Source organism: Polyodon spathula, chromosome 5 (genome assembly GCF_017654505.1).
Source record: "Polyodon spathula isolate WHYD16114869_AA chromosome 5, ASM1765450v1, whole genome shotgun sequence".
Lineage (NCBI taxonomy): Eukaryota > Metazoa > Chordata > Actinopteri > Acipenseriformes > Polyodontidae > Polyodon > Polyodon spathula.
In genome coordinates, this window is record NC_054538.1 from 73,718,495 (window position 1) to 73,744,900 (window position 26,406).

General features: G+C 38.3%; 1 protein-coding gene across 2 annotated transcripts in view; it reads left to right on the plus strand.

The window, feature by feature from the left end:
- Positions 1-3,258: 3,258 nt before the first annotated feature.
- Positions 3,259-26,406, plus strand: part of armc2 (armadillo repeat containing 2) — a 45,278-nt gene continuing 22,130 nt past the window's right edge. The window contains exons 1-5 of one of the 2 annotated variants that reach the window (XM_041251288.1): positions 3,259-3,654; positions 15,098-15,346; positions 15,938-16,012; positions 16,620-16,783; positions 18,213-18,414. In XM_041251288.1, coding sequence (XP_041107222.1) covers positions 15,141-15,346; positions 15,938-16,012; positions 16,620-16,783; positions 18,213-18,414 — 647 coding nt within the window. In that variant the 5' untranslated portion in view covers positions 3,259-3,654; positions 15,098-15,140. Of the gene's footprint in view, positions 3,655-15,097; positions 15,347-15,937; positions 16,013-16,222; positions 16,784-18,212; positions 18,415-26,406 lie in introns of those variants that run through there. The other variant, XM_041251287.1, reaches the window with a different exon arrangement.

Sequence of the window (26,406 nt, forward strand, 5' to 3'; positions counted from 1 at the left end):
TATGTTTACTATGGTACTATGTGTGTTCTGGATCATTCCCTACTGCAGATTCTACACACTTTTGTCATTAGACTGAAAATGTAATTTGCAAAGCTGCACTGGTAGCTCTTCCCAAGGAAAGCTTTTTTTTTTTTCTTTTTTTTTTTTGGCGTGGTTGAAGTGCTGATCGACAATTCAGCTTTGTGTGTTTCTGCTGCCTGGTTTGCCCCCTTTGCAACAAAACTGATTATAGAAAGCTTTGGTATTACATTGCATCCAAAGGACCCGGCATTACAATACTTAAATGTAGACTGCCTGACTGTGCTGGCTGGGGCTTACTGGTTCAATCCTATTTGTTATTAGATATGTTACTGTAGCTGAGCTTTCTGAGTTCATCCACTCACAGTGAAAATCACCTTGGCAACATAATGCGTCACAAAACAACGGCTCAGTCTGAAGTGAGTCATAAAGCTTGCAGGGTTTTGCAGGCAACCCGAGTTTCACTATGAGCTGCAGGTAACAGGGAGCCATAGGGGACGCCTCCCATCAGTTGCAGATATTTCTAAATGTCCAGTTGGTCATGCCCCTTGACCACTATTAACTTGCACAGAGATTTTGCAGTTATCCATGCTTTTCCCATGATTAAAACATTTCTGTGATATCACCCTTTGATATTGTAATTGATTAATTCTACATATTTCCTTTCTACTAAAAGTGGCTGTATGGCTTTGATGAGAAGGGGAGTGCGGGGCAGATATATTGATTAACAAATCCACAAAAAACTGTTGACTTATTGCTTATCTGACCCTTTCACAAGGTGCAGGTCTGTCTGTTTTTAATGTATTTTTTTAATTGGTATTTATTTTTAATATATAAAATTGGCAGCAGGTGGACCCAGAGTAAGGATAAAAGAAGTTGAAGCATCTGTGATGCACAAATACGCTTTGCATATTATTAAAGTTGTATTCATAAATGACCTCAGGGACTACGTTTTAAATCTCATTAATCCTCCACCCACCGCCAAAAGCCACCCGGACAATACCTTTCAGCACAAAACAAAACCAATCCTGGAGAGGCACCTGCAGCACATTGTGAACAATGCCTTTTATTTTTAGAAATATGCCCTTTATTGAGTATTCATTTGAGCCCTAACGTTCGTTTTGAAAGGAATACTGATTGCACAATTAATGCATGAACAGAATCTAATTAGATCAAGCTAATTTTAATATAACTGTCTTTCTGGTGCTCAGTGACTAATACCATGGTTTCATTTTTGACAAGGTGTACTGTGCATTTATGACTTAATTACAAACGAGGGCTGAATTTTAATACATCCACTTAATTAGTAGCCTGTTACACCAAGATATGGGCCTTCCTTAAACATTATGTGCATATGAGGAAATAGCAGTGTTCAGAGTGGATAAAGTCCAAGACAGGGTCCACGTTTTTATACTAGCGAGTACACGCAATGCAGTCTTCAGTTCTAGTTATTTAACAAGCTCTTTGGACTTTCTTTTTGGATTTTCTGCATTTTAATTTAAAGGGAAATGTCAGTAACATTATGCAGCTTTTGCTCTAAGTTTGAAATGGTCTACTATTTGATGTATTTCAAATTACAATCACATACATCTGCGTGTTTATATTTATTCTTTATATGGGCAATCTATATCTTTATTTATATCTATCACAGATGGCTTATTACTCGCCTGCACCCTAGACCCATATCAGAAGCAATAAAAGCCACTTCCTGCAGTGTGGTGAACTGTCACTAACTTCATTCTGTACAACTGCTGTTCAGAAATGATAAAGACAATGAAAGTGCAGTCTGATGTGGTTTTCAGTGTCAAACACGAACAGATTATTTAAACTATTCAAAGTTAATGAACACAACCTTTGCAAAAATATACTTTGGTATTAATGACTTATATCAAATAACTTTAGACACTAAATAAAAATGTAAGGAAGTTGAATATACTGTACAAGCTATTTGGCTACCGTCTTCATCTAAGTAATATTAGAACTAAGTAGCACTAGATTTGGGGTACATTTTTAAAAGGGAAGGAGGCGAGGTGGTGATGAAATACTGTTAACTTGATATCTTCAGATAACAAACTATGGCTCTTGTGACTCGTAGTTCATAACTAAACTGCCAATCTTTCTACTGGTACATATTTTATTTGAAAATAAGTACAATTCTAAATGATAGTACAGTACCACAAAAGGACCCACTAATAATTTTGCAACTATACCTAGGGTCTACCACATTCTTTTAACAAACATATTTAAAACAGGATTATATTTTTCCAAGACTTACAGGTTACAGTTATATAAAAAAGGTTCCAAACATTGTTTTGCAAATCAGTAGTTAATTAACTGAAACGCAGCATTCATTGGTCTAATTAATGATCCTTATCAAGGCAGTGACAGATAAAAGGTTGTTTCATATCAGTGTTTATAGCTCTGAAGGTCCTAGGCATCTGCATTTGGTTCAATTATAACCTATTTTATAGTCAAATATATTTCAAAGCCAGCTGAGGACAACATGCTACGCTGCCCACACTTCCTAATAAATTTGCTGGACAGTGTCTGTCGTTCAATGTCACATGTTATACCCTATTACTGAACTGCCCTGGTTCATTGCCTGTAAAGCTCTCACACGCCATACACAAGCTGCAATGACTCCAATCTTTTACATTTATGTCAGGCAATACAGCATTGCTCATGTCAACACAGAGTCTCATTTCACACTTTTGAAATGGGTTACACAGCTTGTCTTTATTTCTCATTGTTGTTTGGGAGGTGTTGGGGTTAATACATGGGCAGTCTTCAGACAGCTTTGTGCATGTTTTGGAGCACAGTAATCTGGTTTATTTGCTGAAATAAGGACGTACATCTGTTAAAACATAATTTAGATAACATTTTGGATCAGACTTAAACTCTCCTCACATTGCAACCAGGTCCTTAACTATTTAATTAACCTTAATGAAGATCCACTAAATAATTAAGCAACTGGTTGTAACAGTCTTTTGGAATCAACTTAACATATCCATTTTACTAATAAATTTATATACCAGTACTGTTCTTTTGCAAGGCTGTGTAGCATGAAACATAAAAGTACTAAATAGCATATCATATTCATGGGGGATATTTTTTTTCATATGCATATATTATATATATATATATAGATATATAATATAATAATATATATATATATATATATATATATATCATATTGATTCACAGCAGGACACAACTGCCATAAAAGACAAAGAATGTAAATCAGACCAAAAATTCTGAATCAATACACCTGCAGACATGACATACTGTATCACAGATCCCATTATTGGCAGTAAATAATTACAACCATCCCCAAAGGTCAAGCAGAGATTGAACTTGGGAAGTAACATGTTCACAATGAAAAGGGTTGTGATGAGAAGACCCGTGGGGCAGGACAGAGAACCTAGCTCCGGCAGGGAGTGACGTCATCTTCTCCACCCCCATCGCGTCAGAGACGCGGTCAACACAGCTCTGCAGTGCTGAGCGTAAGAGAAAATAGAGAAACATAGGGTTAATCCCCCCACGCCTAACCAACTTTTTTTTTTAACACTAGTTGTCGACTCCTACATATAGTCTTCTGAAAAGTGAAAATTAATCAAATGTTTTGCTAGTCAGTAGGTAAGTCAATTTGTTATGCCGTTTCTTACGCCTTTGCTTTTTAAAAGAATGCTTCTAGGTGAGCGTCTCCCTTTGTCCTGCTATTGCTGTTTAATGTGCATATGTAAGCCATATTTGTATATCACGGTATAAAGGATTTGAAAACCGCAAAACAAACCGTGTTTAATTTATTCCAGATTAATTGTTTCAAATATATATTTCGCATTATTTAGTTTGTTAATATGTTGCTGGACCAGTTGCTGCTACTTGTTGGTGTGTGGTTGCTATGGTGACGGAGTTCATTACCTTTCTCTGTTCACTTTTGCTTGAGCCTGAGTTTGAAATTGCCGAGGTGAGCTACTCTTATGAGATTACTGTAAAACTTTGATTTTGTGGCGGCGGTCCACAAACTAAACATTATATAACGATTTTTACTACTGCTACTGTATTCTGTACCGTCTTTTGTTAGTATTTGACTTGTGTTAGCATTAAGTTACCGCAAATTAGTTGACTTCTTGTCGGCCTTTTTCTCAGCAGTGGTGAGCAGTCGTTATTGCGTCTCAGGTGCACCATCAGGTATTGTATACTTGAGCCAAAAAATAAAACCTAATTAAAAGGATTGAACACTGCTTTGAGGAGAACTCTTTAATTATTGCGCCTGCGCTTGCGAGAATTTGCCTGTGTTAGTTTACGCGTTAGATTAAAACTAAAACTATATATATATATATATATATATATATATATATATATATATATATATATATATATATGATAGATAGAGAGAGAGAGAGAGAGAGAGAGAGAGAGAGAGAGAGAGAGAGAGAGAGAGAGAGAGAGAGATATGTCATATGCAGTGTTGTTGTGGCGATAATTTAAAATCTAACAACTTCCTGTCAGAAGTCAATGTTATTTAATATTTTTAAGGGCAATAACTCATTGATGAGGGAAAACTAATTATATTAATATTTTCACACAGTGTTGTTTGTGCCAGTGAGATTGCCTGGATGTAGTCTCTTGCAGTAACACTAGAACATAAGCATATGGCATTCTTAATATGCAGCATGATGTAAGCATGGAGCTGTGCATTGTATCTTGCAGCAAAGCACAAACTTATTATCACCATATTGCACAGCCTAAAGCAGAAAGGGTTTCCGTGTGAACTGGGCATCTTGGAACATGTCTGCAAGCCATTGATGGGTTAAATAATGTCACCAATGACAAACGTCCAGACAGGCAACATATTTCCTTTGTGACACACATATTGTACTGTGGCTAGGCAAGATAGTTTAACCACAAGTGTCAGGAGACTGCATTCACACCTGGTCTGTTTCAAAGGGTCTGGTTCTTTTCATTTGAAACAATGTATCAATGTAATTGCTGTTTACACTTGAGCAAAGGGACCGAGTTTGTTTGGATGTTTTTTTTTTTTTTTTTTTTTTTTTTTTCCCATTTGCCATAACAATGCAGTTCCCTTTCAATTCGAAGATGACAACCAAAACATTACTTATGGGATATACTTGCCTATTAGTAGGTATTCACTGAGCTCTTTATATCAGAACTGCCAATAGGCCCCTTCTTGTGGTGACATCCTCGTCCCGCATACCGAGGGATTAAACCTGTCAACCCACGAAGCCATTTCTATTTTTGCCTCTCAAGGTGGTAAGGTAAGACCTCTGTTGAACTGAACTGTGGAATCAGCTGGTAAATCAAAGCCTTCAGCAGCCTGCTCACTTGTGCTGTAGGCTGCCTTTTCTTATTGTCTGTCGTATGTGAGCGACTACCTGTGCAGTATTGATTTAAAGGAGCGCGTGTGTTGTCTTTTCTAACCTACACTCTTGGGGCAAACGCTGTTCCTCCACCAGGGCTAGGCTTTGCTTTACCCCCGCTGTTGAGCGATTCTGCTGGCTGCTGTATGTGCGGTTGGACGAAATAAAAAGTATTTGTTTTGTTGTTGTTACGTGTCCACCTGTTGACCCGATCGCACAACCCTACTTTGCCTGTGTTGTGCTGTGGATTAGTTGCAGTGCAGTTTAAAATCAAACAAACAGAAAAAACAACAACAGTAAGTGTGTTCTCCCCCAGTTGTTTTTCAGCTCGCCTGCCGCAGCTTTAGCCTGTGTGTCTCCCTGGTATATGCTGTGTGCTGACCAGGTGTGTGACTACACGTGGTTAGGTAGGCACTGCTGCTTTAGCTGCTCCCCGGTGCTTTGGTACCTCGGTGCACGCTCAGCCCTTGGTACTTCGGTGCACACGGTGCGCATAGCTCCTTAGTGCATGCTGTGCTCGGTGCATGCGGTGCTCACGGCGCTTGGTGCACATGGTGTTAGTACCTTGGTGCGCATAGCGCCCTCGGTGCTCGGTACACCCAGTGCATGCGGTACTCAGTGTGCTCGGTTTACTTGGTGCGCACAGTGCTCAACACACGTGGTGTTAGTACCTCGGTGCTCACAGCGCCCTTAGTGCTCGGTACACCTGGTACACACGGCGCACAGTGTGCACGGTGTTTAGTACCTTGGTTCTAGTTACACCTGGAGCATGGTGCACTCGGTGCTCACTGCACTGTGAGCACGCGGCGCTCAGTGCAAGTGCGCACAATGCTTGATACACTCAGTGCGCATGGTGGTTGTTGCACTAGGTGTACACGGTGTTTGATGCAGGAGACGTCCACCACCTCGGCACACTTAACGGTCGCGTTGCTTGGTACGCCCTGTACATATAGTACCGGTGCACTCGGTGCACACGATACTCGGCACAATAATGGCAAGCAGGTCCGGGTTCTATGCTTCCATATCTTGCAGGGCTAAGATACGCCAGGAGGACAGGCATAGCCTGTGTGCACGATGCTCGGGCATCCAACATGCCACCTTGGCCCTTGGGGATGATGTGGCTTGTGTCAATGCTCCACCAGTTGGGGTTACCTAAAGACCCTGTGTGCTCAAACCTGCAGTGTAGGGTTACGGAGACACACTTGAAGAGGGCGTATGCAGCAGGGGCACAAGTGACCGGCCTTGCAAACATGGTGGGCATACTGACCGCCTATATGCAAGACATACTAAGGGAAGCCCTGCTGCCAGAGGTGGTGTCCACCAAGTTACACCTTCTTTCAGTCACGCTGCTTCAGATCTCCGGTCCTTAAGGGCAAGCCCTAGACTGGAGCCTGGAAAGCCTGGCAGTAGCTTGCTGATAGCTGTGGCAGTCACAGGTGAGGGTCTCCGATGGGGATAAGGCGGTGCTGTTATACGTGCAGATATCCCCGGGGCATACCTTTCAGCCAACTGTGGAGGAGATTCTGCAGCGCTCCCACTGCGAACGCGAGGCATCTCAGCAAGTGGGAACGCTACTCCCTCCCCGTGCTCCGGTGCAGGGCAGGTCAAGCCTTTGGCAATCTCTCCGGGCACGCGCTATTACCATGATGGTTCCGGTTCCCATGGCTTCGGTGGGTGACCTGAGGCATCGCCTACAGGCCACAGCGGCAGCAGGCAACTGGGCCCTCCCGCAAGGTAGGTGGAACGCAGGGTGTGGTGCATCCACACAGCAGCATTCTAGGAGTCAGTTCCAGGGCCATCGCCCTAGGCAGCTGCCTCAAAGGGCTCCGCCCCAACCTCAGTAGCCCCAGCAGGAGCCCTGAAGGCTTGTGACCTCAGACCTATCCGTTCTCCATACACCAGCTGCAATACTGGCCCGCTTGCACCTCGAACACCTGGGTGCTCGCTATCGTGCACAATGCTTACGCGCTACAGTTCCGCGTGGGGCCACCTCCCTTTCGAGTAATCATGAATACATCCGTGACAGACTCTCTAAAGGTCCCGGTACTTCAGAAAGAAGTGTACAATTATGGGTCTGGCCCCTGAATGGGACTGCTGGTTAGCCCAAGGGCTGTCTGACGCAGTTGTGGGCACATTGCAGAATGTTAGGGCAGACTCCACTAGGTCGTTATATGCCTACAAGTGGAGATATTTTCAGAACTGGTATCTGATTAAAGGTCATGACACAGTCTCTTGCCCTATGCCAGTTATCTTGCAGTTTCTGCAAGAACTGCTCGATGCTGGTTGGTCACCTTCTACATTTGAAAGTGTATTTAGCGGCTATTTCTGCTTGCCATGCCCCTGTAGACTCGGTTTCTCCGGGTGGGCATTTCTTGGCAACCCGGTTTCTTAAAGGTGCTGGGCAGTTACACCCTGTTAGGAGGGTCGTTCTCCCCGAATGGAGCATTGATATTGTACTGGAGGGTCTCACGAAAGACCTGTTTGAGCCCATACACTCCATGGAGTTGGAGTATCAGTCTATGAAGACAGCCTTCCTCTTGGCTATCACCTCCGCAAAGTGATTGAGCTACAGGCGTTGTCCCTCATATGCTGCCATTCTTTCTCCCTTGTGATGGCTATGGTATTCTTTCCCTTAAGTAATGTTTTGGTGGTCATCTTCGAATTGAAAGGGAATGTTAGGTTACTTAATGTAACCCTGGTTCCCAGAAAGGGAAGACGGCCATCAGCCAGAGAGGTCACATTGGTCGCCCTCATGGATTGGATGCAAAAAGAGAAATGGCTTCCGTGGGATGACAGGTTTAATCCCTCGGTAGGCAGGACCGTGGACGTCATCCCAAGAAGGGGCCAATCAGAAGCTCTACTATAAAGAGCTCAGTAAATACCTACCAATAGACAGGCATATCCCATAAGTAGTGTTTTGGTGGTCGTCTTCTCTTTCAGGGATCCAGGGTTATGGTAAGTAACCTAACGTTTTCAAGTGCACTCAGCTCGTTTATGTGTCGTGTGAACCGGATGCAATATCCTGCAAAGCATATTGAAATATGTCAGCCAGTTTTTAGTATAGCATGTTTTTGGATTATTACGTTACATGGAACAAAGCACCGATGGAGCACTTTGCTAATTTAATTAATGCATACAGTGCTTATAGAAAGTCTACACCCCCTTGAACTCTTCACATTTTGTTGTGTCAGTGCCTCAGAGTTTCATGCATTTAAATGAGGATTTTTTTTCCACTTATCTACACACCATACTTCACACTGATAAGGGAGAAAAAGTTTTTATTGAGAAAAAAAACAAAAAAACAATTATAAATAAAAAACTGAAAGATCATAATTGGAGAAGTGTCCACCCCCCTGAGTTAATCCTTGGTGGATGCACCTTTGGCAGCAATTACATCTGTGAGTCTGTTGGGATAGGTCTGTACCAACTTTACACACCTAGATTTGGCAATATTTGACCATTCTTCTTTACAAAACTGTTCAAGCTCTGTCAAGTTTCTTGGGGAACGTTCAATTCATGCCACAAATTTTTGATTGGATTTAGGTCGGGGCTCTGACTGGGCCACTCAAGGACATTTACCTTTTTGTTCCTTAGCCAGTCCAGTGTAGCTTTGCCTGTCTGCTTTGGATTGTTGTCATGCTGAAAGGTAAACTTTCATTCCACTTTCAGCTTTCTTGTAGAGGGCAGCAGGTTTTCCTCAAGGACTTCTCTGTAATTTGCTCCTTTCCTTTTCCCTTCTATCCTGACAAGTACCCCAGTCCCTGCCGATGGGAAACATCCCAATAACATGATGCTGCCATCACCATGCTTCACAGTAAGGATGGTGTTCTTTGGGTGATGCGCTGTGTTGGGTTTATGCCAAACATAGCGCTTTGCATTTAGCCAAAAAGTTCCATTTTAGTTTCGTCAGGCCACAAATTTTTTTGCTACATGGCATACTTCAAGCGGGATTCAAGGTGGTATTTCTTGAGTAATGGCTTCCTTCTTGCCACCCTACCATACAGACCAGATTTGTGCCGTGCTTGGGATATTGTTGTCACATGCACACTTTGACGAGTCTTGGCCATAAAAGCCTGTTGCTCTTGCAAAGTTGCCATTGTCCTCTTGGTAGCCTCTCTGATCAGACTCCTCCTTGCTCGGTCATCCAGTTTGGAGGGACGGCCTGATCTAGGCATGGTCATGGTGGTGCCATACACCTTCACTTCTCAGTAATCGCCTTGACTGTGCTCCAAGGGATATTCAAGGCCTTTGATATTTTTTTATACCCTGATCTGTGCTTTTCAACAGCTTTGTCCCAGAGTTCTTTTGAAAGCGCCTTGGTGCTCATGGTTGAGTCTTTGCTTTGAAATGCACTACCCAACAGAGGGAACCTACAGGAACTGCTGAATTTATCCTGAAATCATGTTACTCACTAGGATTTAACACAGATGGAGTCCATTTAACTTGGTGTGTGATTTTGAAGGCAACTGGTTACACCTGAGCGAATTTAGGATAGAAGGGGAGTGGATACTTATCCAGCCAAGCTATTTCAGTTTTTATTTTTAGTTAAAAATATAAAAATTTCTAGAATATTTTTTTCACTTGGAAGTTGAGGGGTAGGATGTGTAGATGGGGGGGGGGGGGGGGGGGGGGGGGGGGGGGGGGGGGGGGGGGGGGGGGGGGGGACTATTTTAATGCATTTTAATTCCAGGCTATAAGGCAACAAAAGGTTACAATTTTGAAAGGGGGTGTAGACTTTCTAAAGCCACTATATCGAATGCCTACAGTAGGAGAATAATGCAGTTCTGCTTGGATTTTGGTCTCACCAAATTTGTCAGAGCTTCAGATTCTACCACTGTCCATATTTCCACAGTGAAATCACTGATGCTGTAGCAACTCTGAACCGCTAAAATAAGAGTATAACACAATAATGGTTTACAAATTAAACATTGAGTGAATTTATTGCAGATCATAACAACTCATTATTTTCTTTATATTGTCATACTAGTCAACACATATTAAATGTACAGAAAGCCAGATTTAAAAAATAGGTCAGTTACTACCATTTAAGCATAAGGTGTATACATAGGAGACCGTGCAGTCCAGTGGTTAAAGATATGGGCTTGTAACCAGGACTTGCCCCATTCACATCATCGGTTGTGTTAGCGACATCATTCTGATTATACGTAAGTTTAAATGGTAATTGCTGATCTGGCTTTTTGTACATTTAACATGTGTTGACTTGATGACAGTATAAAGAAAATAATGAGTTGTTATGATATGCAATAAATTCACCTGATGCTTAGTATTTAAACTATTGTGTTATTACCTACTGTTATTTTAATGACTTCAGAGTTGCTATGGCATCGGTGAATTGAAGTCCCAGTTTTTTCAGTGCAGAAATTTAGACAGTGGGAGAAACTGACACCAAAATACAAGCCTAACTGGCCAAAACTCACATAAATTGTAAAATATAGTCTTTTTTTAAATGCTGACAGTAGGAAAACTGTGCAGAAATGCGTAAACTGCATTATTCTCCTACTGTAGGCGTTTAATTCAGCCTCATGTGTGGTCCAGTGGTTAAAGAAACAGGCTTAAAACCAGGAGGTGCCCAGTTGAAATCCCAGCTCAGCCACTGACTGGTTAACCTCCTTGTGCTCCGTCTTTCGGGTGAGACATTGTTGTAAGTGACTCTGCAGCTGATGCATAGTTCACACACCCTAGTCTCATATCTTGTAAAACGCTTTGTGATGGTGGTCCACTATGAAAGGCACTATATAAAAATAAAGAAATATATTGTTATATATAAAATGAATATATGTATTAATCAAATTAGGAAAGTGCTCCCCCAGTGCTATATTAAAAATCAGAGCAGCACGTATCTGTCATCTTTCAATATGCCTTGCAGGATATTGTAAACATCCGGTTCACACACCATAAACAAACCAAGTTCACTTGAAAACTGCATTGTGAACAACCGGACTTGATCCTGAAAAAAAAAAAAAAAGAATTGACCAAAAAAACTAACTTTAGTTTCCATCCTAAGGAACAGCAAGCACATTGAAACACATACATTGTTTCAAATGAAACGAGCCAGACCTTTTGAGGCGGACCCAGTGTGAATGCAGCCAATTACATTTGTCCTTATATACAGTATATGCATTTGGCATGCCAAATGCAATCTTTAGGCAGGCTGCTGTTCTGTTTTAAGAGGACAGCTACAGTAGCATGTTGCTAATGGGTATCTTAAACACACCCACTGTTTAATCGTCACGATTTAGTTAGGTGAGTACTGGTGAGCTGAATAGTTCGAATTACAGTAATGGAAGAAACCTCTTCTTAATTATACCTTTTAATTTCTTACACAGCAGTGTTAGGGTTAACAGATACTGTATGCTGTTATGCTGTGTTGTGTTACAATAAAGTACCTTTCTTAATAATGAAGGTACACCTGGATTTCTTTTTATCACAACAACATTGTGGAGCTTGAGCTCCCAAGGTTCTTCACAGTATGTTCAAAATTCAGCAACTATTTTATGGTCAAGCAACAGATTCCACCAGGCTAATCAAAAGCTGGTGCATATAGTATTCATACTGAAAAGGGGGTCATGCCATTTATATTAAATGAGTTCCATTAATATTTAAATGATACTTAAAATCAAACAGCTCTGTTTGTGTATTTTCAAAGCATTCACTTCATTAAATAACTAAGGAGAAAACTCCATGTTATTGCTACAAAACTGAGAATAAAATAAACTGAAAGTGGTTAACTGACACTTTGTTATCATTAAAATTGAATTTCCTGCTTTAAAAGACAAATAAATAGGAGTTAATTAAATAGTTGGCTCTGTGTTTCCAAAATAGTATCTTTAAGCGATATTATTTTCCTCAGAAACAATTACTTTGTATTATGCAAAAAAAAAAAAAAAAAATCTTTGTTGTCTTTAGCTATCTCTACATTTCTGATTTTTCTTTTGAAATTCATTTTATGCAGTCTATATAGTGTAAATGGGTTAAGTAGTTCTTTGAGATGGGTTTCAAGCTGTACCTTTTGTAGTTTTTGAATGATAATTTATGAAAGGTTTTTACTGTGCAGAAAGCATACTTGAGTGTTAGTTCTGTACAGACAGTTGTACTAGTTAGTGAACATTTAGAACCAAGTCATTTTTCCTATTTTATCTAACTTGGATAGGCAGATGTATGATTTGAAGCAATGGTTTAAAAAAAGGATGTGGCTGCTTAACAGCTGGACTCCAGTGTTCAGAATTCAAGGATCAGGTTCAAGAGGGTTGTATTTTAATCTCTATTTCTCTGAAACATAAATAAATTCTAGGTAGGTAAGGTAAGGTAAGGTAAGGTATTAGCAATTACAGTACCCACTAACACCACTGGTTAATTGCTAAATAAATAACTAATTCATTCTTTAGAATGTGCTTGGTTTTTTGACTAAATGCTCAGGGAATTTCACATGCCTGGTTTCAAATTTATTATAGCAATATTGCAAAAAGTGAAAATATGACTTTGTACCTCATTTAAGCACTTTTTTTGTAGGAAAAAAAAAAAACTTGTTAATTCAGCACAGCCATCATCTTCAGAATATACTGTACATTTCTAATGGCTTGCTAAGCATTAATCTTGATAGCTGAAGGTGGTCCAGAACCTTAATGTGCCATTATGACATGCCATTATTTCTTTACTTCCATTACAGTGGGAGCAAGAAAAAACTGTAAAGCTGTAGCCAGGCATATCAAATGTATTCAATTTCAGAAGGCTTTATCCTAGTAATCATCATTCCTGTGTAGGTATGACAGAAAATCATTATGACAGATACTGTATATATAATCTATAAGTTGGCTCTTTTTATATATACTGAGTTATAAATTACAATCTACAAAGGATTCCTTTGTTTCTCAGTAGACAAAGTTACTTTTGTTAATACTTTATTTAAATGTTTACAAATGTTTTACTTTCTACAGTATTAAATATTTAAGATAAGTAAAAAAAAAAAAAAAAAAAAAAGTAATCATATTTGGGCGCTATTTTACTTATTTCTTGTTAAAGGGTACATAAGGACCTTTTTATTTTATTGTGTTACATGTTCCCATGTGTTGCTACAACTGTTTATGCAAGGTGTTTGTATTGTTTAATTATTATTATTATTTATTTTTACATTTTGACCACTTTTTTAAACTTTAAATTGCATTCCCTGCCTCAAGATGGCTTCCCATTTACCCGCACGAACCTCTCAGAACTACATTTTCCATCATCCTCCTTTTCACTGGTAAATCCATCTGTTACATATGTGAGCAGGAGGATGATGGGAAATGTACAAAGACTCTCCAGTTTCGCTCAGGTCATGATGCAGTGTGTACACACACCATACGTAAACAGTTGTAGCAACACATGGGAACATTTAGTACAACAAAATAAAAAGGTCCTTATGTACCCTTTAATGTTAATTTTTTTTTTTTTTAAAAAGCCATGACTCCCAAGTGCTGTTTCTTAGTTTTTATTTTTATTATTTATTATTTTTAAACAAAGCACACATTACTGTACTGTACATGCCCTGCTGGCTGCAGATTTACTTGAAAGTAACAGAATGCAATCTTTGACTCTAAGGCCCTGTCCACACTACATAACCGATCTCGAGAACCATACTCGAAAAACCGTTCTAATTATTCCAGCCCAAAGCGTGCACATTAAAGTACCATTTCATGTTTAGTTGATCTTATTGCTCCCAGACTCTATTAGAATAGTTTGGTTACAGTTCCTAGCAGCGCAATGAACGTGGAAATAAATGCGTTAGTACCCCACCATGCACTGCATTTTATTTTAAAATAATGTGTTATGCTTCATATTAATAGAGGTGCGTATTGCTAAAAAGAAATAAAACAAGCAGGGCTTGAAGTTTTCTGATTTTATTTTTAATCAGATGACAGACACCCCTTTACCAAATTGAGCTGATTCTGTTTCATAATTAAACTCAGAAAAAATAGCTGTTAATTACAAAACAGTCTTTGTTTTTACCTTCATATCTTGTCTGCGCCTAATTCTGGTCACCTCTTCATTTCAAACAGAGGTGACAAATTCCGTGAATTGTGCATCCTGATCCTACTTTTAACTCGCGTTTCATTTTTATAGTCACCTCATTTAACATTGTGCTTTTGTGATTTTCTGCACTAGTTTAACAGAGATGTCCTGACAGGTTCTATTCTTTTAAAACATAAAAATGAATACCCATTGCGAAGTGTACAGTGATAGCAAGTCCTTCAGCTGCCAGTATTTCGCCAAACATATCACAAAGCATTTTAGGATATTGGAGGATAGAAATACACTACATAGTTAATCAGGGAAGAAAAATGCAGGTAAGGAATATAACATTATAAACTTATGCTCCTGTTACATGAGTGATGACTGTGCACCCCCAAAGCAAAACTGATGTATTTCACAAAATGGTAATTTTGGAAATACAGCCATCAAGAGTAAATTGAATAATTTAAATAATTTAATAATTAATCGAAATGGGCAACATGAGCTCAGAAATGTCCTCCAATTTCCAGTGTGTATTAGAACTAGAAGGACATTTCTCAGTAAATCTCAGTGGTGGGATGTTTTTCAGTAGTTTTAGATGGCATCTTTATTGAGAGCCACCATTCAGTCATTGCTCACTTGCTTTATTCTTTAACTGTGAAATAATTTCCACAACTTTGTGTTTTCAGAATCATCTGTGACCAACCGTGTGTGCTGCTCCTTGAGGAGAAAATGGAAGAGAAAGCAGAGATATCAAAGCCCTTCTATGTGAGCTCAGCACCAAAACAAAAAACAAGTGCTGAGATCATTAGCGAGGCCCGTAAGTCTCTGAGGACTCTTAAGACCCAGAGACCATTAACACCCAGAGAAGACCATAGGAAACTTTTTGGACCTTCATCTTCTCGAACGCCAGAGAACAGACCCCCTTCAGCTTTCAGGTTAGGACTCAAACCTTCTCATACCAATTGGAAACCAAATTTGATCGTGTAGGAATTCAGCTATGGAATATGGAATTAGTAAAATCATAATACAGAATAAAAACAGAAATGAGCAACTGTAGTGGTATGTAGCTGCTGATTTTAACAAATTATATCTATTTAATTGTGTTCATTATTTGTGATTTGTTAAACTAGAGTCTTGGCTAAACTTCAGTGACTTAAATGTTCTTTTTAGTATCTCCTGTTTTGCTGACAACATAGTATTTGGGAACCCAGTTCTATGACCTTATATTTAAAATGTATCAAAACATTTTTGGACATAAAATTTCAGAAATAAGATGAGCAAACAGCTAATAAATTGGGGCAATTATCTGAACAGTGAATATTAAGACTGTCAAGGTTCGATGCAGTTACATTGCAAAACATATAGGACTGAAACATCTGGTTTGCAACACTGCATTGTTTTTCACAGCTACACTTTTTCCTGTTAATTTATTAGTTTGGTTATAAATAAACATTTTTGTCTTTAGATTTACATTTTAAGTCTTTAAAACTTTTCTTAATTTCATTTAATTAAATATTCTTTCTTAGTCTTCATGCACTCAGTTTTGATGTACCCGATTCAAGGCCTGTTACTGTTAAACGCCTTTCCCCCTTCCTTTTGTACAATACCCCTGAGTATGGGGAGTATATGTAATATATATAGATCATATATATATAGATATATATATATCTATATCTATCATATATATATATATATATATATAGTTGTATTATATATATATTAGTTGAATAATATATTATATATAACAATCAACAATTTATGGCACTGCATGCCACTGTAGTGTAGAAAATGATATGATTTATGTCACCAGAAACTCTCAGTATAATTACAGCCTTATTATGTGTACATTATACCTTATTATTATTACAGTAATCCATTGCATATCTGCCCTAACGGTTTATCCACCATGATCAATCTTTTCAGCAATCTTAGTTTATTATTGAACATAGAAGATTAGTTAGTATATTGTAGATCCTACCATAGTTTTTGTACACTGTGTTGTATAGGCTCCATTCTGGTAGTGTCATGTGCGCTGTTCAGTGTGTTGATAGGTAAGTAAGTCCTGTTTGCCTGTGGGCTTACCAACTTCAAGCTCCGCCTCAATTACTTTCTAAACAATGGATTTAGGGGAGCTCCATAATAAAAGCTGGTCCCGCCGCAGTCAGATATGCGACGGATTACTGTAGTGTTATTATTATTATTACAGATTCCCAAACTTCCTGCGTCTCCTGATAATGAAGTTGACACTTCACCGCCTCTTCCTAAACCTCCAATTGACCCAATGGAAGTCAAAAGAGTGAGCAGTGCTCGGGCACGCTTATTTAAAGCAGCTTCCCAGGGAGGTCTCCCACCAGTTATTCGACCAGAAGAATGTAAGTGTTTAAAGCAGCCATGTGGCTTCCAAAGAGTTCTCAAAATCAGTCTAGTAAAACTAAGTACAACCATAAGAAATACATCAGTAAGAAATATCACACAGAACAAATGTGATATTGCTTGCTTCCATTTGTGGCACAGTGTTGAGGGGGGTAGGTTAAACTTTATACTGTAGTGCAGACATACTGAATTAGATTTCTCAGTGGGTCACCATGACAGGGTAGCCGAGCAGTGATGACGTCCCCAGACCAGATAGCTGACAGAGATACAAACACAGGTACTACAGGTGAAAAGCGGACGCGCTCCGTTTTTGTAAAACAAAAATAAAATAAATATTTAAACAAAAAAGCAAAATAAACAAGTACTATGCTCGTCTGCCCAGCACAAGTAGCAATTGCTTACTTTTTACTTTCAGTTTCGTTTTTGATTTTCTCTGCTCGCTCTCGTTCTCTCCTGTGAACACCCGCCACAAACACACAAACATACAGCTTTGCCCTGCCCCCTCTAATTATGTGCTGGGCTTTTCCTCTGCCCTGCCAAAGCCACTTTTGGGAATTGTATAACAAGATAAGTTCCAGACATATTAAATGTATCTTATTGAGTCAAGGGTCTGTCCCAAAGAAGCACATTTAATGAAAACTTACAGTACATTATAGATTCATATAATACATTTAATTTCCTAACTACAATAAACTAATCAGTTGATATTTCTTTGCATGCAATCCATTTTGATATTTTACAGTTACAATGTTTTTAAAGAATAATGTTAAGAATTGGGGGTCAGCTGGGGCCAATCACAAAGTGATCTGAGGGCTGCATTTGTCCCCAGGCCTTAACTATTCACACGTTTCATCTATACCTTTATATTCAAGTGGTGAGCAGCCAACTGCTGACAAAGCTGCCCATCAAGAGTCATGATCTTGTCATAACAATAATTTAAATATCCTTAACCATCTATTTTTCTAAAACAAATACATTTGAAACGTCTTCCAAAATATGATTTTCAGTTTACACTATTGCAATATAATTAAATGATTTAGCAAGCTTTGAACCATTTCAAACTACAGCACACCCTTTTGTTCTCTTCTTTTATGGTTAATAATCAGTTTTTAAAAACCTGCCTTGCTCTGATTAACAACCATAATTAGATTTTTCTCTTTGTCAGTTATCACGCAATTTCTCACTGTTATAGATCCTAAGGGATTTGATTACTTGTCAATAAACCTATTTTTACTTATTAGATTATATAGAAAATTAAACAAATCGAATATGAAGTCACATCTATAGAACATATTGATGTTGAATAAATATATTTTTGGGAGGGGCATTTAAAAAAATATTTTTTTACAGTACAGATATGTTCCACAGAAATAACTAGGGTAACTGCAGTCATCTTAATTTCGCTAAGCTCTCTTAACTTTTTTGCAGATATGAAGAGACTGAACTCTGTGCCCTCACTTACAAAACCAAGTCCTCCACAAGCTGCTCAAAAGAATGTGTTTTCAAAAGGCCAGTTTAGAGGCAGCAGTCCCCTACTGACTGAACCCGCTAAAGCTGGTGAGAATGAAAAAGAAGTCTTTTCAAAGAAGGCTTGTGAGAACTCTGTATCATCCAGACCTGGTAGTGGAAGGTATGTCTTTGGTGTTTGTAAAATAACAATTAAGTGATATGAAGATTAGTGGATAGGGGTTACCATGGAAGTCACTATGTGGTTACATGATTGGCTTATTTTCTTATAATTGTTACGGCTTAGTATGCCTACAAAATTGGTGCCTTCTGTTTTAATGCACTTTGCTGTTTAACTGTTAGGGAAATAGTTGCAGTCCCATGGCTTTTCATTCATGTAAATTAGATTCACACGTATATGGTGGTGTTTTTTTTTTTTAAACTGCATATTGAGCAATTGACCTTTTAATTTGAAAACAAGTATAGATTTCCTAGGGTTCAATATCACTTCTTCCTTTTACAAAATTCCTGGTAGGTGTCAATCTAGAAGCTGCCTGGGGATGCAGAAAATGCTTGAACCAAATTTAAGCCTGATTCTCAATCAGCAAGGACTTTCAGCAGGTTTATAATGACAGATGGGCATGTGCAAAGGCAAAGACATTTTCAGAGAAGAATAAACAAATACAATTACAAATCAATTTATGGCATGGTTCCAGTAAATTATTGTTCTGTATAGTTTTTATTACTACAGTCAGCACTCGCATATCCAACCCTATACAATTTTGACCAGTGACGGTTAAACAAGTGTGATGCATATCTGATTATTTCATTTTGGCCCGTTTCAACCCTTGTCCGTTTTTCAGGGAACACAAAAAAGATACAATGTCAAAGATACACAGCTGAAAGGACTGTTCTGTTTTAATATAAGTAAACTTCCATTTAGATGTACTGTAATTGGTTTTGTTGGTACAGTACTATTTTCAACAGAAGTATTTTAATTCAGAACAATATGATTCTGAAAGCATCTCTTACCAAAAGAGACAACTGTGGACACGTGGACTGTAATACAGTACATACTTTTTAATCCGGTACATATTGAGGCAGTATGTAAAAATTTGTATCCAGAAAATGTATTACATATTGTGGCAAAATGGTTTGCAGTGCGCAGGTGTAGAGGTGATGCAGTGCTCAAGAGAATGACAACAATGTTACTGGTGAAATGGTGATTTATTTGTAATCCAAAGTCACTTGACAACAGTAAATAATAATGTTAACTGGCAATACACAACGATGCATATTGCTCAGTAAAACCACGGGGTTCAGTCCTGAAACAATAAACACAGTATTTAATACACACACAGTACACAAACACGGTCACAAGTCCAGAGTGAGTGCTGTAGGACTCGTGGTGCAGATACAATTAATCGTGAAACAAATGCAGTGTTGTCTGGGTTTTGTGCTGGCCTGTAGCGACAACTCTGGATCGTGTTAACCATCTAATAACAACAAACAAGTATATATTTAGACACGACAAAACAAACAAAACACTCACAATTTACAATACGGTTCTCCTTGCAGTTCAGCATTAACCATAACAAAGGAACAGATCACCTCACTAAGTCCCCTTATGTACTGTCAATTACGCCCCCTTGGTTAGTGATTGCAACCACTCCTCCAATCCGCAGCTGCCACATCGCTTCCCTTCCGGGTCGATGACTTGGTGTACCATATCTCCGCCCCTTTCTACTTGGCCGACTTCCAGCTAACCCTGGGAATTAATTGTCGGGCCATCCAGTCCAGGGCACTCTGTTCCCTTTACATAGAGCCCTAACAGGTCAGGAAGGAGATTTATCACCAAGAATCATTCTATCTCTGTCACACATATACATAATGGGGATTGATTTTATTCTTAATGCAAGGACGGTAAAACGCGACTGACGTGTATCTCAGTGTCGTATATCTGAGTGCTGACTGCATTAATTTAATAAAAGTTTATAACTTTAGCTTGAGAGGAAGGACAGCTCCCACTCTCATTATGTCATCTACTAATAAACCAAGATTATAAATAGACCAGACACTTACCACTCCTTATGCACGATTGCATATTTCTTTGTTGCTATTCTGTAGCCATTGTAGTGCAAATAACGATTAAAACTACTGCTGCCACCTTGTTAGCGGAGGTGAACGACATTTTATCATTACACAATGAATCCGTGAACAGCCTTGTCAATGCTATATTGAATAAATAAGTTGATTATGTAAACAAACATAATGTACTAAATCCGTTATGTATAATTTTTACAATGAAGTTGATGTTAATCAATTATATTAAACTGACTGTTAATTCAGACAAATGTAAATATAGCATGTTGAAAATATGTGTTGTGTTGCAAGGTTTGGAGAAGGCGTTTCTCTAAACTGCATATGACGTCAGAAAGACAGCAGCCCCTGAACAGCCGGCGCAGCAAGCTGTGGGTAACAGAACACAGTAATTGAAACGTGTATTCTGTGTCGTTGACAGTTTCCTTCAAAACCATTATCAAAATACAGTATCAGTGCACAAAAAGATCTAAGGCTGCAGGTACCATCACTTGATTTAGAAGAAGCGTGTTTGCAGTTGGAAAATGCTGCATTAGCCGTTGTATAAAGGAATTACGATAATTGTGTTGTAGAGTAAAAGGAAAAGTATTAATACCGTAATGTACCTAAACCACGGTAAACCGGAAAACCGGTATACCGACCCATCCCTCTTATGTTGGTCTTTGTCATATTAATTAGTGGCTAATGTTCACTAAAGGCTTGTATTTAACATGTTTTCTTGAATTATATTAAGTGTAGAGTGCCAATATTTTTGTCTGCGACTGTATTTGATAGCAGTGCAAGTCGTTTTTCTGTTTTTATAATAGTGAAAAAAATAATCTAAATGTCAAAATAATCATACACGAAATATAATAAATTGAAACATGACATTCAAGTTGTCTCAACTACGTATTAGTGTCTGTAATAGGAAAACACTTTTTATACAGTGGGGCTTATTCCTTCCTCTTGTTTCTCCTTGTTTTTGGTTTGTAAACATGAGACAAAATATCAAACTACAGAACAATAAAGAAGACATTTTCAAATATAAGCTGTTTTTCTGAGTTCTGCATAATTATGTGCATGAAAGGGATCAGACAATCTGTATTAAAATTGACTAACAATGTGTATTTTTCATACAGAAGCAAGACTGTGCTTAAGCAGGGCTTATCATATTAAATGCAAATGTTGTTCTGTGGTTTTGTGCAAGCCATTTATTTTGATTGATGCTTCAGTCTATCCAAAGACAAAGATGAGATAATGTCTGTGAAAAATAGCTGCGAAAACTATAGTGCTGTAACCCAATCAATGATCAAATGCACAAATAGGACATTACAGTTATACAGCCAGTATTGATATATTTGTGTCAGGAGTGCCTGACAGCTAAGAGGCTGGAGTGATATCATTGTTGCTATAGACCACTGTCAGATTGCAAACCATTACTCCATCTGTTCTTTTATTAAATAGCAAATAGTCAAATGAAGAAAAAAATACATTGGATTTAAGGAAAAACAACCTTTGTTAAGCTGTCAGTATTCCAGATACAAATAGTATTTGTAGAGATTGAGGTGTTAAGACTGGCTTAGTGCACCAGAATTTTACCCCTGGGGAGCTGGGTTCAATTCCAGTTTGGATGGAAGTTATTTAAAATGATGATGATGTGATAAATTCAGGGTTTGCATTATTAATCTGTCCTTCCAAATTTCTGGAAACAGACAAAAAAAAATGTAGTGCAATTTTTTGCTGTGAAGGGTAAAAATGATTGAATAGCCTACACCATATGATTTAATGTTACATTTTGAAAAACTGGATAGCAGCATATTAGTGTTTCAGCTTCAGTGGAGAACACTGCTCCTCCTATTAGTATGCAGTAATATATGTATTTGATCTGCTTTTTGTAACACCATCGCATGTTCTGCAACCGATTTACAGTGCTGTGACCTGTAGCTAAATCTTAATGTTATTTTAAAATTTTTTTTTTAAATTTTCTTCCTTTGCCATTATCTCCAGTTCAGGATACATGCTTAACAGAGACCATATTATTGTATGAACAAGGTCTCTTTTTATATTTGTATTTTATATTTTGTCTCTATATATGTACAATTCACAACTTTAATTAAAATAAGCTTTTATCTATTAATATTTATTATTCAAATATATGTGAGGGATAGTAAATATAATAAGCACTAAACATTGTACTGTTTGTCCTTGTATCTATAACGTTAAACAGTCAATATGTACTTAAGTCATTATCAACGTCTCCATGTGTTCTTTTGTTGTGAACGCAAAATCTAAGCCACTACAGTATTTCAGACTGTTTTATGTGTTGCATTTAAAACACTTTATACATAGGTCCAGTAATTAGCAGTGGTATATGGATATTCAATGAATTTGTTGTAATGTAGTGTCTTATTTCCTTTCCTTTTTTCTAGAGTGATGCCATTTTTTTTTTTTTAATGTAAACGGTTGTTGGTATTTCTTACAGTTTGTCTCATGCACAGTAGTTTTTTGGTGGTGGGACCCATAGTAGACTACGTTTAAGGGGACCCAGCACTGCTGTGTATAATTTATTAAATAAAATTTCCTGCCATGAAATTGTTGGTAGATCTACAGTACCTCTTAAATATACTCAAATGAAACAAGTTTTATTTTTCTGAAAGGGAAATGTGCTCCTTTCAGTGGAATTTGAGTGAGAAAGTAGCCACAATCCTATATAAATTCATAATAAAACAGGGAGGCTGCAGCTTTGTCATTTGTGTCAGTTAAACAGTTACTTAATACCCATTTTATGATTAAATTATAGTATGGGGTGTTAATGCTTTGTCTTGTGTGTGTGTGTGTGTGTGTGTGTGTGTAATTGCCATATAGTCCAAGAAAAGATCAATCATACTGTCTAGAAATGAAGGTCATAATGTCTTGAATAGTGAAAGAAGGTTTTAACTCCACATATGAAATATGCAAATGTCATACCATTGCCTCCAGAGGAGAGCATTTTGTGAGTTCCAGTGGAGAGGATTTCTTAGGAGTAACTGAGACAAATATGTTAAGCAAGCATTCATTAAAAGAGGAATTATTTAATAAGACAGCAGAACGTTTCTGAGGTGAAACTCAGCTTTCTATGTATGTGATGCATTCAGTTGTTTCAGAAATGTTTCATTATTTTCCCCCCAAAAATATGGCGCTGGATGCCTTGTGTTTACCGTTTCACTGCTGTTGTGAAAAAAACAACCACGAAACAGTGGAAACAAAAGTGGATTTGTAGCCACCTCATTATTTGTTTACATACTAATTTCAATGATATATAAATAAAAAATGAAATATTTCTAAAAAGAAGGAAAAAAAAAACAAATTTCTGATACATGGACTTGTACATCTCTTAGACATATCTGCAGTCTGGCTCGCTTTTTCGCTTTTTTGCTATCTGAGTGCAATAAAACACTTTTCCATAGGCTTGTGGCCAATGCTACTAGGCACAGATTAAATGTACCATAAAAACATATCTGTGCAGTGCAGCAGGCTGTGCTACTTTTATGTCTGGAAATTTCTTTCAGAAATTGTTTATACATTGGCTGATTGTACATGACATTTGATGCATTTGCAATTTGATAAGATAGACACGTCTGAACTTGTTAAGAATCTGTCCTATGAAGGTCAACTTTCACACCGTTTTACATACTGACAGGTAAGGTCCACGTCTTATCTTATGGTATCAGGTTTTTAAAACAATGTTTCTATTCTTTGTCTCTCAAAAGACTAACACTTTGTGACAAAATTTGACAGAAGTTCTGGTGCCAGCATCATAAAACATATGGGAAATTGGTTCACAGATTGACGCCATATGCTTATTATATCACAATTCAGGATAACAGATTAATGGGTAATAAGGACCTTTTTATTTTATTGTGTTACATGTTCCCATGTGTTGTTTCAACTGTTTAAGTAAGGTGTGTATATTGTTTTAATTATTATTTAAAATTTTGACCACTTTTTAAAATTTTTAGTCAACACAGAAGCCCACCGATTTAAATGTCCAAATAGTAGTGTGAAGAAAAATGAAAATATATTTTTTTAAGATGTCCTTACAAAAGAAAAATGTTGCAGACTAGTCTATTAGTCTTTTATAATTGACATTAAAAAATATTTCCTGTATAAGTAGCCTCCTCCAGGATAAACTATGCAAACTTGAAAAAGTGTTTAATGGTACTCCGCTTTGGGTTGCTAACACATGTTTTTGCTGCCAAGCTTTTGAAGCATCATTAGGTTCATAGGTGTAGCTTCAGGCTGTCATTTTGGATAGGTAGCAAAGCACTCTTATGCTTGCGTGTGTGGGATCTTCTTGGTGTTCTCCCCCTGCTCCGAGTCACTGTCTGGCTGTGCCATTTCTCGCACCAATTCAATGACCGCGTGGTTGCTTAGAATTGGGGGTCCGTTCTCATGTTTTTCCGTGTTTAGCCATTCCTTCTGTTCCTCCATGGTGATGTCCAAAAGCTGTCACTCTTTAGAAAAATTTAGCTGATTTTGTTTCCGTCTGAATACTGTTTTCCAAATGATCCAGTTCAGTGTCATTAGTACACGGCGAAAGTGAATTCCACAAGTGCCTCAGAGACTCACTGTCAATTTCACTCCAGGACTCGACACGCATGTAGACAGCATCTTTGATGGTCAGCTGTTTACAAAAATCGGTGTAAGATTCAAACTGCATTGATTCCAGTAATAACTGGTGTAAGAGGTTTCTCTTGTGTTGACGTTTCATGTTTTCCAGAACGCCTTAGTCCATCGGCTGGATGAGGCTTGTGACGTTTGGTGGCAAAAGCAAACCCGGAATGCTTCCATCTTCCGTCACTAGCTTTTCAATGTCAGGGTGAGATGGAGCATTGTCCATCAGTGGTACAGCTCGGATAGGTAAAGATTTTGTCGTTAGGTAGTCTTTCACAAGTGGAACAAAGTGTTTAAAAAATGTCTTTATTCATCCAAGCACTGCTCTGGCTGTAGTAATGGGCAGGTAGAGCTGACACAGTGACGCTTTCAAAGCACCAAGGGTTTTTACTTTTGTGAATGAACATCAACGGGAGACGGAAATCCCCCCTTGCATTAGCAGGAGCCATCAGCGTGACCTGATCTTTGCTGGATTTGAAATTTTTGTCCTTTTTTTCTCAACTATCTGCCAGAGTCTTAGTTGGAAGCAGGCGCAAGTACAGGCCCGTCTCGTCGCAGTTAAACACTTGGTCTTGGGTAAGCTTGTGCTTTCAATAAATGATTTGAAAGTGTTTTTAAATTCACTAGAGGCATTCAAGTCAGCTGACAGAGACTCTCCTTGCATCCCCAACTGACCTTTTCCATGCCGATTTTTGAACTTACAGAGCAACCCTGTGCTTTAAAATGTTCCTCACTTTTTTGTCTGGATACGTCTCTCGGTAGAGTGACTTTGCCTTTTCCTTAAGCATCACACCGCTTATAGGAGTGCCTTTTGATCTCTCTTGTGTAAACCACATATGCATTGCCTTATCAAAATCATCAGCAGCAGCAGCTTTGCATACAGTACACCTGCTTTTTACTGCTGTGTTGTTTTTGGTCTCTTTTGTAAATTGTTTTATTTTTCTCCTGGTTTTTCCTAATGCCGGTGACAGTCCCTATACCATATTCCAAGGGTATGTTGCTGAGGCTAATTCCGTTGTTGAGTATTTGTAATATCTTAAGTTTTTTGTGTCAATTGAAAGTGGTACACATTTACACTTCCCACTGCTTGCCACTTTGTTTAATTGATGTTCGCTTTTTTGTCACTACTGCTGCCTGATTGCGTGCTTCTGGCCAAATGAGGTGTGCGGTTGACTGGTTAGTGCTTAAGTTTGGTGTTTGTGTCTCTGAGGTCCTACTGTACTGTACAACCACTCCCTCATTTTATCGGGGGTGTCAGGGTCCAATATAAATCCTCTGCACAACCGACCTTTTCTCATTTTTCGTGTAAAAAGCAGCGCACCATTTTAATTCGTACTGTGGAGGGTAATTGCTTCTCATTAACTTCAGCCTCCAATTAATTTCATGAGTCTTCCTCTCCTTTCTGAAATGCACAAACCCAGCTTGTTGCTAGGAAGCTGACGTC